The 14,597-nt window shown below is 41.9% G+C and overlaps 2 protein-coding genes across 2 annotated transcripts; one reads left to right on the forward strand and one right to left on the reverse strand.

The window, feature by feature from the left end:
* Positions 1–7,078: 7,078 nt before the first annotated feature.
* On the forward strand, positions 7,079–8,818 carry sstr1a (somatostatin receptor 1a). Its single transcript, XM_043697859.1, has one exon. The coding sequence runs from the start codon at positions 7,666–7,668 to the stop codon at positions 8,770–8,772; it is 1,107 nt and encodes a 368-aa protein (XP_043553794.1). The 5' UTR covers positions 7,079–7,665; the 3' UTR covers positions 8,773–8,818.
* A 732-nt stretch (positions 8,819–9,550) lies between these two features.
* Positions 9,551–12,579, reverse strand: clec14a (C-type lectin domain containing 14A). The gene has a single exon (XM_043697858.1). The coding sequence runs from the start codon at positions 12,431–12,433 to the stop codon at positions 11,111–11,113; it is 1,323 nt and encodes a 440-aa protein (XP_043553793.1). The 5' UTR covers positions 12,434–12,579; the 3' UTR covers positions 9,551–11,110.
* Between the last annotated feature and the right edge of the window lie 2,018 nt (positions 12,580–14,597).

The following is a 14,597-nucleotide window of genomic DNA, read 5'->3' on the forward strand; positions in this document are numbered from 1 at the left end:
GGCTTTTTTGTCTCCACTGTGATCTGCAGAAATATTTTGTGAGTATCTACATTTAATGGCCTATTTAATATCTTATTTCTGTCTCATCCCTATGGACACATGAACGAACTAATATTTTATTCATAAGGTTAATTATGATACCTGTGTATGCAATTCCTAAATGCTCTACTTCTCAAAATCTTAAAATATACTTTCATAATATCATGTGATATCACCTTAGGAGAACATCCATTTTGGATTATTGTTATTACCAGTGAAGATAAGCAGGAGGTAATGTTCTCCCCTTTTATTAGTTTGTCTGTAAACAATAAAATTCAAAAATTAAAGACAGGATTTGAATGGAGGTTGGTATACTGACAGGATATGTCCCAAAGAAGAACTGTTTAGTTTTGTTTGGAAAGACACAGATCCAGATCCTAAATATCTTTTAAAGCAATGGTTAATATTGGGCAATCAGGCAAATTAACTTTCTTTTTTACTTAAGGAGAGTGACAGAATACTGTGAACAAATAGTATTTTGTCCATTTGACCATGGTCTATTGATGGCCCTCATATCTTCAAAAAAGGTTTGCAAGGCCTGATGGACAACATATTGTTGGTTCACTTGGACTTCTGTCTCCATCACTAATTCTTTACCTTCCAGATCTGTCTTGGGTGTCAAGCTTGATCGATTGGAATGCTGCCTAGGTTGTTCTGCCAACCAATGAAGGCTGCTTATTTCTGTTCCAGGAAGTCACATATTTCAGCATCATTTTCAGTGAACCAGTTCGAACCCAAATAAACGGACATGGGGATGTATTACAGCTAACTTTATTTGACCCCTCCATTCTGAGAGTTGAATGCGTGAAGATTTTCAAATTGATTGTGAGCTGCACTTGTAATTACTCCCTTTGTTCAATTTCATTACAGGTCAGACATTAATCTACTTCCTTTTGGACACTCGGTTCTAAAGATATCTTCGTGCTAGGTAGAAGTTTATCATGAAACAAACAAGGTATTGATCTGTCCAGCAGACATCAGTGACCCATAGATCAAGTGATTAGTTAGATTTTTGACCAAAACAATGAGTTAACCCAGGGGGTGCCAATGCTTTGTCTAGGATGCCTCCATGAAGTTTTGTATTTGACCTTCTGGCAGAAGAGGACCATTGTAGCACTAAGGCAATACTGAACACACTTTGTCACCAGGGGGTACTATTTAAATGGACCTTTCTCACACTATCTTTGCGAATGTTTCTTTTCTAGATGTTGGAGTTATGGCCAACCCTTGCATTAAAATCTGATGGAAAGATGAACTTTTCTGCTTTTAGAACAGAAGTGATGACTTCAAGGTCTTTCTTTAGCATCTTCATCAGAGTCAAGCATTGCCAAAAGATTCCCCGAAAGGTCTTAAAGCCCAAGTGGCATAGGGAGACTGTGTGGTATATTTAATCTACCCAACAAAAGTTCCATCCTGAGGAGAATTGTCATTTCTTCTGCCCAGTTCCCTCTACAAAACCCTCCAGGCCCTCTTTTCATTTGTCTCCCTCTGCATTAAAATATAAATAAAAATTCCAGGCATATCAAATGGAATTCAAACAGAAGAGCTATAAACATAGACAAACCCTGCCTTGGAATGCTACCATACAATCTCACGGACCTGGCAGATTATTATGAGCTTCTATGTGTTGCATCTCTATCCTCATTCATTCATTGTCCTACTCAAACACAATCTTGTCTCCTCCTGGGTCTTTTAGCCAACTGCAGATTTCAGCTACAGGTTTAACTGGTGCAAGGCAGGCTGCTTTGTGCTTGCTCTTTGTTTTTGCTGTGATTTTTTTAAAAGATTGAAACTCTGCTTAAAAGTATCTTCCTAGGCTCCTGTCACCTGAACCATGTTGGTCTACTGCACCATACTGTGAGACATGGCTGTTGTGAGTCCCCACTACTACTTCGTTACTTCAAATTTCACGGTTACACAAATACAGGAGCTGACACCACACTGACAGCCAGTGGAACACAGATAGAGGCAAAACAAAACTGGAACCCAAAGTAGATAAGCAGGAGGCTGGAAGAACACAACAAGCCAGGCAGCACCAGGACAGTTGACTTCTCCACCTCCTGGTGCAGCCTGGCTTGCTGTGCTCTTCCAGCCTCCTGCTTGTCGACAGTGGAACATGGATGGCTGTGCCCTCTTAACTGGCTGCCAACAGGGATGTGATTCAGTGAATTAAAGTGATCTGCACTCAATCAGAAGCTCAGTGGCTCATCAGCACTTCAATGCTCTCCAAGACAGACGAACAACTTTGGGGAAGTCAGGGCCTACTTGCCAGGCCCCCATAATCAGGTTAAGAGACATGGCACATCCACAGTCGGGTTGCCACAAGGACAGCAATTATTGCTGAAAAGTCTTGTGACATGGAGTGGTCATCAAGGAGGATTCTCCTCAGAACTCACTGGGAGGCTGCTAGGTTTACCCATTGATCAATGGACCGGCCCCAATGTGGAAAAATGTCTGCTGAGGCAGGAAATAATCTTTGATTGTTTAAGTGGTTCATCTGGCTGGGGGTGTTCAACTAATTCTCAATGGTGGCAAAATTACATGGCAGCAGATGGGCTCCTGTACCACTCTTGATGCCCACCTCCCACCATTTTGTGAGATTTCCAGTTTATCAGTTCATTGCCAAAAGGCTGGGAATGTTAATCCCTGACTGCCCAACAAGATGTAAATGACTGAAGGATAGGAAAGATTTCCCAGGCGTTCTGGCCAATAGTTGCTACTCAAACAACATATTGATCAATATTATCCAGTTCGGCAAACAGAACCACAACAACGAGCACCCGAGCTACAAATCTTCGCATAAACATTGATCAATATTATCCAGTCATTATCTCATTTCTGTTTGTGAGACCTGCTTGCATGCAAATTAGCTGCTCTACCACACTACTACATTTCAACTTTAAAATCAGCTGGAAAGCACTCGTGAGGTCCTGAGGATATTCAATGTGCTATAAGAATGTATATTTGCCTCTGTCTTTTCTTTTTGACTTCTAGTCTATATCAGCTTTAGTTTCTTCTCTTTCAGGTATTTTATCCACCAAAATCTCTACAGCACCCTGCACTATTCCTCTATGTTTCCAGTTTCCTGCTGCCCACTGTTCCAGGCTTTATTCTCACTTGGATATGCCAGCAATGTCCCTTCATGTTTCTGTTACCATTCTCCAACGATATTCATCATTTGAGGTATTCATCCACAGCCTGCCTTAGAAGCAGGAATCATGACTTGCTCATCTTATTCTGATAGAGATGTACTTCTGGCTCCATTGCCTCTGTTATTGAAATTGCTGTTGTATAAATGGTACCAATTTTGTTTGGTCTAGCTACCCCTTTCAAAAGCTGTGAAAGGTCTGTACATCGTCAAAAGCAAAAAGAACTCCAAATTCTGGTTTGGAGAGCTACAGCTGCTCAGTTAGTGAACAGTCTGCTAAATAAAAATGGAAAGAACTGTGGATGCTGTAATTCAGATATTCTGCTAATTTGCTTGCTGATCTGGCATCGTTGGAAGCTTGGTGTTGATTATTGCACACTCTCTGCATTGTAATTGTATCTCATTGCCATTAGCAGGTAGTTGCCAACTTCACAGGTGGCAAAATGCAAATGTTCAATTTGACCAATTACAATACGCATTCATGTAAAAGTCAATGCCATGGAAGTTGAGCCCATGGTTTTTGACTTAAACCACTGTAATTTTTCATAAACTACCCATCCTCATGAAGTATATCAGGGATAAAAGTGCAGACTCAAGGCATATTCCTAGGGATATTAATGATTTCATTGCAAACGAATGAAAATGAAACTCACTTATTCTCACACCAATCCTCCCACCCAGTAAGGCAGTTTAAGATTTTTTTCCATCCTGTTTATTCACTCACTGCTGGCACCTGTGGAAAATGGATGAGTAAAAAGAAAATAGAAAGACATGCATTTATATAACACGAAATCAGGAAATCCCTTTTGCAGGCAATTCAGCAACTTTACAAGGTAGCCATTGTTGCAATGCAAGAAACAAGGTAACCAAATTTCCACACAGCAAATCGCAATGAAATAAATGAGCAACGAACTTATTTATGGTGTTGGCTAAAGGACAAATATTAATCAAGACATCAAAGAAAACTCCCTGTTCTTCTTCAAAATTGCACAATGGGATTTCTCACATAACTTGAGGGGACAGAGGTACCTAATTTTAAGCTAATTCAAGAGGTAAGGTCCCTGAAAGTGCAGCACTTGGTACTAGATTGAATTGGAGATAAGACTTTATGCTCAAATCATGAGAACAGGGCTTGAACGTTCTGATTCAGCATTATCAACAAGCCATGACTGACACAATCCCTCTTTACATCCTCCTCCAGTATGCCTACTGACCTGTGACCATAGGCCTTAACATCCTTCACCTCATTAAAGTCATATTGACTTCGTGATCCTTTCGAAAAGTAGTTCACTATGACACATTGTTCCTTAGGCCTTGGAATCATAGAATAGAATAGAATCATAGCATCCTCACAGTATGGAAGGAGGCCATTCAGCCCATTGGGTCCACACTGCTTGTCCAAAGAGCATCCCACCCAGACTCTATCCGCGTAACCTTGCATTTCCCATGGCTAATCCAGCCAGCCTGCACATCTCTGGACACTATGAGCAATTAATGCCTGGCTAATCCACCTAACCTTTGGAATGTGGGAGAAAACCAGAACTTCCTGCCTGGCTATGCTGCCTAGCAGAAGCCCACACAAATCATCACAGTAGGGTTGTTGCCTGTATCACCAACTCTCATCCAGACTGTCCCCCAAATCCTCTTGCACATTATTCTCCCTTAACATTTGACCTCTGCTTTAAAAGATTAATTCTCCACCATTACCACATCAGCCCAAATTTCTTGTTAAGATATATTTTCACTCCTTTTCTCCTTCATTCCCCATATCAAGTGACTTTTCATCCTTAGTGATTTCAATCTGCATCACAGCTCACTTCTTCTCCACCCTTAAGTTCTATATGAATCATTCTAACCACACTTTTTATGACCTCCTTACAACCTTCTGTTTCAAGCAGGTTGTTGACTCCTGTATTTCCTTCTTTAGTTTGGTGCCTGTTTTTGTATGATTATGCTCCTACAAAGCATGTTGGACATTTTCCTGCATTAAAGGCTACAAGAAAACAATTTGGTGTTGTAATTACGTAATTTGTCATGTTTACCAAGTGCTTAATAGTTGGCATTTGCAGCTCTATCAAAAGAGTCTCAAAGTTAAAGGGAAGAAATTGTGGATATTTTATGAAAGGAAGTGATAAATTTCGGTAACTGTAGAAAAAGAATAGACATGGGAGATAGTATTTCTACAATGAATACTCAGGGAAATGTCAAGATTTATTGTTTGAACAAAATCCTAAAAGTTTATTGATTGAAGTTTTCAAATGGGAGAGGGAGTAAGTATGCATTGGCACAAAAAAATCAAAACCATCCTATTAAGATTATGACAGTGCATATCAATTTCAGAAATGCTTTAAATTCAAAATATAAGTTGAAAAGGAAATAACTAAAATAAAATCACCATTGATGCATTAATATAGCTTTAGTTATAAAAGACAAATGCTACTTATTGTTAATATTTAATCTAGAAATTACAATTTGAGACCAAGATAGGGAAATGCACCTGAATTTCATGCTTGTATTTGTTTTCTTGGGGCAGGTCTGTTTAGTGAGTTAATAGTTCATCTGAGATAGTAGATTGACATATATCTGATAAATAAATTGTTTGATTACTGCTATCCACCATAGTAATTTCTAGGTTTTAATCTTAGAATACATTTTATGTAAAAATTTCCAGTGTTAAATAGTTGAAATTCATTGCAAAATTCCTAAAGTGCAGGTATAGGATTTTGAATTATTGAAACCCTTTTATTGAAATAAACTAAGAATGGAAGTGAATAACAGTGCTAATGAACACTAAAATATTTTAACTGTAGTTCTAGAAATGTCCAAATGCATCTTGTGAAATAAAAGTAATTCTGCTCATATAATCATGTACAGAAAATTAAATTTATTAGTTAAATTGTCAATAGATTGACAACTCAAACAGCTAATGGTTCAGTGATGCAATAAATATGAAGAGAAGACAAACAATAGCAGTACTATCAGCTGATTTAAGCATTTGAACAGAAGGCTAAATTAGCTGAAATATAACTTGAATAAATGTCATGCACTGTATTCAGAAAACTAAAACGGTATCAGATTTGTGCAAACACCACCCATAAACACTGCTATTTGTTCTGCAGAATGGAATTACACTGAGATCACTGGTCCTCCAGTAATTTGCAGGAGGGTTACAAAGTCACATTGCAAATTTCCTCTTTCAAAAGCTCTGTTTACCTATCAAAGTAATCCTATAAAATTCAAATAGGACTACACAGGGTAGATGCAAGAGGATGCGCCCCATGGCGGGGGACTGCAGAACCAGTGGTTACAGTTTAAGGGTGTGGGGTAAATCATTTACGACTGAGATTAGGTAAAATGTCTTCAACTAGAGAGTGGTGAGCCTGTGGAATTCATTACCTCGGAGAACAGTAGCTTCCAAAATATTGTACAATTTCAACAGGAGTTGGATTATAGTACTGGGGGCTAAAGGGATCAAAGGATATGAAAGAAAAGTAGGAACTGGCTTTTTAAATTTTTTTTATTTTTAATAACACACCTACTGTGCGGTCCAGACAGCTCAGAGTCAGTCCCCTCCTTAACACAAAATGGAGAGTAGGAACGGGCTATTTAATGAGATGACCACCCACTCTCATAATGAATGGGCGGAGCAGGCTCCCAGAGCCATATGGTCGTCTCCAGCTCCTACTTCACAGTCTACCTTGAAAAGAAGCGCTGAGAAAATGTGGTGTTGACACTAATTAACAGAACTTGGCGTCTAAGAGTTGACGCACTGGTTTAACACATCGAGGAAGTAAAATAGAAAAGCAAAAATCAGTTAATTTAGCAATACCTGTGCACAAGACATTTTAAATATTATACCGATTTGCACGAATTGAAATAGCATTATTATAGTACGGTGAAGATGAATTATTAGAGCGTTGAAGTTTATCTTCTATAATTAAATGATGCTAGGATTCTGGAATCCTGCCATACTTGGATTAAACTTTCACACGAGCCACACACACACACACACACATTTGGAGGCAGAGTGCTGCATGTATTAAGTGACAAAGCGTACACGTGATTCCGAGTTTGCACCAATGCCTGAGGAAGTCGGAGAGATGTCCTTGGTGTGGAATCGTATGAGGAAAGCTGTTAGTGGAAGTGTGTTGTGCCCCTTCTCCTGCGCTCCGACAGTAAGGTCCCCCGCTTTGTCCCCGCTGTCTTTCTGACTCGGAGCCCAGCCCAAGCCGGCTCCCTGCCAGTCTCCAGCTCCCCGCTCCTGACGTTTGCCTCTTCATCGTTCTCGGGTTTTTTAAATCATTCCTCGGCAGCTTGTCTGTGAGGGAAGGCTGGTGGATGGCGCGCCTGCCGACTCCAAGGAGTCAGAGGGGAGAGGGAAAGCGAAGGGAGCTGCAGGGGGCGCGGCTCGGCTTGGCAGTGCGCTCCGGCGGAGCACCGACCCGACCAGGAGCAAGCTCACGTTAGCACCTCGCAAGATGTATCCCAATGATTCTGCCAGGCATCTGGCCATTCTAGATACTGCCATGGATGCTGCCAATTTTACTTGGAATGGGACTTCAAGCGATACCCAGTGCAGTGCCATCCTTATCTCCTTCATCTATTCAGTGGTCTGTTTTGTGGGACTCTGTGGGAACTCCTTGGTTATATATGTGATCCTCAGATATGCCAAAATGAAGACAGCCACGAATATATACATCTTGAACTTGGCCATCGCCGATGAGTTGCTTATGCTCAGCGTGCCCTTCCTGGTGACCTCGACCTTGCTCGGGCACTGGCCTTTTGGTTCTTTGCTCTGTCGCCTGGTCCTCAGCGTGGATGCCATCAATATGTTCACCAGCATCTACTGCCTGACTGTCCTCAGTATGGACAGGTACATTGCGGTGGTGCACCCTATCAAAGCTGCCAGTTACAGAAGACCCACCATAGCCAAGCTGGTCAACCTGGCAGTCTGGCTGCTCTCAATCATGGTCATCGTGCCCATCATTATCTTTGCAGGCACAGCCAGCAACTCGGATGGCTCGGTTTCCTGCAATATACAGATGCCGAAACCTACCAAGCGGTGGCTAGCCGGCTTCGTGGTCTACGCGTTTTTAATGGGCTTCCTCATCCCGGTGGTGGCTATCTGCCTGTGCTACATCCTCATCATTGTCAAGCTGAGAGTGGTGGCTCTGAAAGCAGGCTGGCAGCAGCGCAAAAAGTCCGAGAGGAAAATCACCTTGATGGTGATGATGGTGGTGACGGTGTTTGTGATGTGCTGGATGCCCTTTTACATTGTGCAGCTGGTCAATGTCTTTGTGGACCAGCAGGAGCCCACCGTCAGTCAGCTCGCCGTCATCCTGGGCTACGCCAACAGTTGCGCCAACCCCATCCTCTACGGCTTCCTGTCGGACAACTTCAAGAGATCGTTCCAGAGGATCTTGTGCCTGCGCTGGATGGACAGTGTTGCAGAGGAGCCCATAGATTACTATGCCACAGCTCTCAAGAGCAGAGCGTACAGTGTGGAAGACTTTCAACAGGACCCGTTGGAATCCAATAGCATGTACCGCAATGGTACCTGTGCCTCCCGGACCACCACCCTGTGAGTCAGCACAAGGAAGGCAGTTGTACGGCAAACCAAAACAATCCCATTAACTCCGGAGAAACCACTCCCTGTGACAGTCTGGCTAAAGTTGTTCAACAGCTTTCTGCTGCTGTTTGCTGAATTGTTCTCTTCTGTTGTTTGAAGCTGTGAAAGCGTGAGCACTGACATTTGCTGTTTTATCAAGGCCTCGATGTATGCGCCGTTTCCCTTCCTATCCGTCAGCAATCTCTGTTAGTATCTCAATTCAAACTGAAATATCGTCGCGCCGGAAAGCCGCTGGAATGCTCCTGGGAAAATGGCAAGTGGGATCCAAGGTGGTTTTGTGGACAAGGATTCCGCTTTCTCCAAAAGATGTCGCCCTGGGCTATTTCGCAACCGTTTGAAATCCCAATACCACCCCCCACCTCCCTCGCCTCCACCGCACCCCGGTCCCATTGAACTGAACAAGTTAGTGCAGTATCACCTTGGGGCTTGGGGCGAGTTTGAAAAGTGACTGGCTGCTGAGGGCCAGTTTGTGATTTTAACTGCACAGGTACTGAAAGAAACAGCAGATTACTACTTCCGGATTATCCTTCGCTTCCGCTCAGAAATGAAGTATTATTATTACAGCAATTCTGGAATATACCGTCTTTAAATATAATGGATTTGTATTGCGTCTTTCGACAAGTCCAATTTGAGAGAAAATCGTTTTGATGTACAAGAATCAAAGCTGATTGTGAATGAATGATCACACCGTTAGAGGGTGGTTGTGTTCAGCTTTGGAATGGAATGATAAGTGACTTATAGAAGGTTTTAGCTTCATTCAGTCCGTACACTGTAGGCGGCCTTTCTTTTCGAATTAGCTACTCTTCATGCCTTTTAAAATCTAATTTTAAAGTTGTATTATTCACGGCGGAGGTGTATCTTTCAAACTTTTCGACATTAATCTGTACATTGCCAAACAACGGTGGTAAAACCGAAAGAACTGCCGATGCTGTGAATCAGAAACAAAAACACAAGTTGCTGGAAAAGCTCAGCAAGTCTATTGAACTAAGAACAAATCATGTTAACGTACAATCTGCAGAACTCAAGAGGCTTTTCTATTGACAGTGATGATATAGATCTGCCTTACTGGACAGCGCTTAGGCAATCACAAAGAAACACGCGCATTTTAAAATGTAAATTGACGTTGGCTAACGTGACAATCTAATTTTATTGTTGGAACTCAGCCAAGTGGATGGCCCATTCTCAGCTCTTTTAGAGTTTCTGATTGGCAGGAGCTGCCATTTTGAACACTCAATCTTTAAAAGCCACATTTGATGTTTAAAAGGCCCAGTGAAATCGTTCGGAAGCCGAGTATTCAATACCATCTCAGTTAACCTTTCCAGCACTGGGTATACTACTGACTCAAATCAAAACTCAAAAGTCCACAGATTCCATAGCTTTTCTTTGTTGAGAAATGAGCAAATGGGGTCAGTGTATTTACTCACAGGAGAAGTGAAATTACGCGGTATGAAAAGATGAGTTTAAAGAATACATGCTTGGTTTACAAGTGGCTACAATATATTGGGATGTTGTCTATTGACATATATCTACTCAGCTCTTTTGTTCAGTGCGTCACTTCATATAGGGGGGTGATCATGTCCGTTATATTATTTGAACCGAGTATTATTTAACTTTTTAACATATTAGAGATCAAGTCTGTGTTAAACATTGCTCGTATTTTAAGAGTAAAATATTTTAATCAAAGCCACAATTGATTTCAGCTGTATTCTTTTGTAAACAGCGGCAGCGTTTTAATGGCATCCGTCCAAACTGACGTTTCCTGGAAACGACATTTACTCATCCGATCAATGTCAATATAAGCCCAGTCTCAATAGTTGCAACAATACTAACTGCACGTCCTGGTGAATGACTTTGGTTGTTAGCATATTTGCATGGTCAATAACCCTATGATCATGTGTCTTTTATTTCTAAGTCATTGCAATATTTTTTTCTTGCACAAATTGCTTAGATATTTTTTCTATCGCATCATTTACTTAAAGTTGCTAAGTAACTCACAGCAACAACTTGGCAAAAGTCAAACTGTTTAACTTGTTATTCTTTATTGTACAGTCAATGGTACACAAGGGCATCACCTATCTATTGGGGACATTATTCGTGTTTCCTGTTCAGTAAAGTATACACAGTAGCCTTCTAAAAGACCGTTATAAAAATCCACGCTTCCTTCACGTTAAACCAGATAAATTATGCATTACCCCAGTTATTGGATAGTTATATTCGCCTCCTGTAAGTTAACACATACGTTGGTGCAAGATTGCAATTGTAGAGTGAGCGCCTCCTCGTGGCTCCTCAATGTGCTAACGACTTATTTCACCGTTTTCCTTGGGAACGTTAACTTCATTTTCACTCGCTGATGTGGTTTCAACATAATGGTTTTCGTTTGTAACATTCACAGTTTCCACCGAGTCTTTGGCGTTCACCTGAGGAACCGAATCTGTGCTTTTCAACGCCAGGCCATCCTCGCTGGGTGCTGCTTTGTGGGTGCCTCCTCTTCTCCGTTCCCGAATAATTATTACCACAATCATGATCAGCAGCACCAGAACCAGGACGCCGATGATGACCTGATATATTAGAAAGGGCGCGTTTGAATGCGCTTCCTGCTTTCCTTGTTCTGCATCCCTGAAAGTTGGGGGAAATGTAACTGTTACATTTTCAGCAGTTTGAGGGAATGGTCTTGTTGGAGGTTCAGTGGCTAATGTCGATGCAGGGAAAGCTGAGATATTGGCAGCTACACTTGCTGTGCCTATGAACCCGTTCCTGGACGATTCATTGAAGCCAGATTCCACATTTCCATTTGGAACGCATTTTCTTTGTAGAGGGTCCATGGAAAAATCCTTGTTACAGTAACAGAAGTAGTCTCCGGCGATCTGAAAACAGCGATTTTGACACGAGCTTTCATTTGTTTTATTCCAACAGCTGTTGCACATAGATGCCTGGCTCCTGGAAGATGACCATTTGATTTTCCCGTTCTCGCGGTCACATTTCAAAACGACAGACTTGCCGTTGGGGCAGCCGATGATAGCCACTGAACCTGCGGGTACAGCGGGCCAGAACTCACTCCCACTCTGCTGGGGTTTTTGATACACCACCTCTCCAAATTCAAAATTGAGATGCTCGCACATTTGGTACTTGCAGATGAAACCATCGTTTTCTTTGTTGCATGCGGAAGTTTTCCATTGAAGTTGGTTTGGGAGAACCGCCTGAAGTTGCACACATCTCTCGTGTGTGCAGGTACGCTCGGGTTCCCCAATCCAGGGACTGTAAGTGGAATGGTCATTCCCATTAACCCAGTAGAATCCACGGAGCGGTTTGTCAGGATAGTAACACTGTTTCACCTTCCTGTGGAGTCCTATCCACAGGTGATACAGTTGTGCTTTGGCTGGCACGTTATTTTCCAATAGCCGCCGAATGTTCTCGGCTTCACCTGGACTTTCCATGGTGCTCAGGATTCCCCTCTTGTCCTCGCATAGTTTCTTTGCGTGTGGAAAGGAACGTCTATCCAAATGCAAACTGTAACACATTCCAGCATTGCAAAAGTTTGGTGGTGTTACCTGGGACCGAACCCCTGAATTTTGTAAATAGTTCTGTAGCCAAAGTGCAATGAACACTGAACGAAGCATGTTAAGAGTTCCCCAACAAGGGTATTCGCGTTAGGTGCAGCTTTCTCAGACCGGGAGGCTGTCAAGTTGGTTAGCTTTGTCTCCACTTGACTCCTGCTTCCCGACTGTAAGGGATCAAACTCAAACACGCCCCAGCTCTAAGGGAAGTCTGAGAATTATATTTATGGCTTGTGCATCCTGTGCACCGTCGACAGGAAGTTGGAATTCAGCACTTTAAAGAGACCCTCTCCAGGAAAAAGTGCTTACAAATATGAGGGTTTGACAAACATTGGCGTGTTTCGAACACGCCTGCAATAGGATTGTTGCTTTACAATGGAAAGGAGCCAAAGGCTCTGAGCAGCTTACCCGGTATTGGAGAGGACCAGGTTTATGGTGTAGCGTTGATAACGAGAGGACGATTCAATAGCCTTGAGTTGTAAATAGGAATCGGAGCCCTCTAACAACACAATTTTGAGTCAAAAAAAAGTCAGTCATATTTCATCTGTGTCAAGATAACTGTTAGTCGGTGACAAAGGAACAACAATATAACTAGAGGTGTTTTAAGAAGGAATATAAACATGGTACAAAAGTCTTGGATAAACAATTAGGTGGAAATAGGTACTGCTTTGTACACAAGGTTTTGTTGCAAATTTGATACCTCAGTTCTGTAACAACCACGTCCCTGTCTTCAGCATAAATACCTTTTCATAGCTACAATCAGTTCTGGAGAAGTGTCACTGGACCCTAAAGTTAGCTCTGCTTTCTCTCCACAGATGCTGCCAGACCTGAACTTCTCCAGCAATTTCTGTTTGTGTTTCAAGAAATAGCACTACTTCCTTTGAACAACAAACATTACAGGCAGCTAAGGACAAAAGACAAGCTAGATAATACATGCAGTCCCACCTAAATCATACACTTCAGACAGACCTGCAATCAGGCTCCTCAATCACACTAGAGCATACATCCGATGGCTGGCTCAGATGATCACAAGGAACAGCCATCATCTAAAACAAAGAGAAATCAAGAATGATTACAGTGGGAGTTGTCAGCTGTAGATGGAGACATTGCTGGAAATTTGCCCTGTGACATTCTGGCAATGTGATGCCTGTCAATATTATTGCATTTACATGTCATCACAGGCATATTACTAATGGACCCCACAGCCGCTTCTGATAATGTGGCATGTTGGCCTGCTCCTAAAGATGTTCAAAATGCTTCAAACTTGTGTCATGAATATGGCAAAAACTCCGTTGCAATGGATGTTTCAGAGTCAACATTGGGTAAAGGAGAAGTACATGGAGAAGGTTATGAACGAATAGAAAGGAATAAGTTGATTAGGGATAGTCAACACAATTTTGTGAAGGGTAGGTCGTGCCTCACAAACCTAAGAGTTCTTTGAGAAGGTGACCAAACAGGTGGGTAAGGATAAAGCGGTTAATGTGGTGCGTATGGATTTCAGTAAGGTGTTTGATAAAGTTCCACATGGTAGACTATTGCACAAAATACAGACGCATGGGATTGAGGGTGATGTAGCAGTTTGGATCAGAAATTGGCTAGCTGAAAGAAGGTGGAGGGTGGTAATTGATGGGAAATGTTCATCCTGGAGTTCAGTTACTAGTGGTTTACTGCAATAATCTGTTTGGGGTCACTGCTGTTTGTCATTTTTATAAAAGACCTGGATGAGTGCATAGAGAGATGGTAAATGGAGTTTAATGTGTAAAGTGTGAGGTGATTCACTTTGGAAAAAGCAACAGGAATAAAGAGTACTGGGCTAAATAGTCAGATTCTTGGTAGTGTAGATAAGCAGAGAGATCTTGGTGTCCATGTCCATAGATCCCCTGAAAGTTGCCACCCAGTTTGATAGGATTGTTAAGAATGCATGTTGTGCATTGGCTTTTGTTAGTAGAGGGATTGAATTTTGGAGCCATGATGTCATGCTGCAGCTGTACAGAACTCTGGTGCGGCTGCACTTGGAGTATTGCGTGCAGTTCTGGTCATCAAATTATAGGAAGGAGGTGGAAGCTTCAGAAAGGGTTCAGAGAAGATTTACTGGGATGTTTCCTGGTATGCAGGGAAGGTCTTATGAGGAAAGGCTGAGGGACTTGAGGCTGTTTTCATTAACGAGAAGAAAGTTGAGAAGTGACTTAGTTGAGACATACAAAATAATCAGAGAGTTAGATATGGT

This window comes from Chiloscyllium plagiosum, chromosome 10, assembly GCF_004010195.1.
Source record: "Chiloscyllium plagiosum isolate BGI_BamShark_2017 chromosome 10, ASM401019v2, whole genome shotgun sequence".
In the NCBI taxonomy this organism is placed as follows: domain Eukaryota; kingdom Metazoa; phylum Chordata; class Chondrichthyes; order Orectolobiformes; family Hemiscylliidae; genus Chiloscyllium; species Chiloscyllium plagiosum.

Coding starts and splice junctions, on each gene's coding strand:
- sstr1a (XM_043697859.1), top strand. CDS start 7,666: ATGTATCCCAATGATTCTGCCAGGCATCTGGCCATTCTAGATACTGCC.
- clec14a (XM_043697858.1), bottom strand. CDS start 12,433: ATGCTTCGTTCAGTGTTCATTGCACTTTGGCTACAGAACTATTTACAA.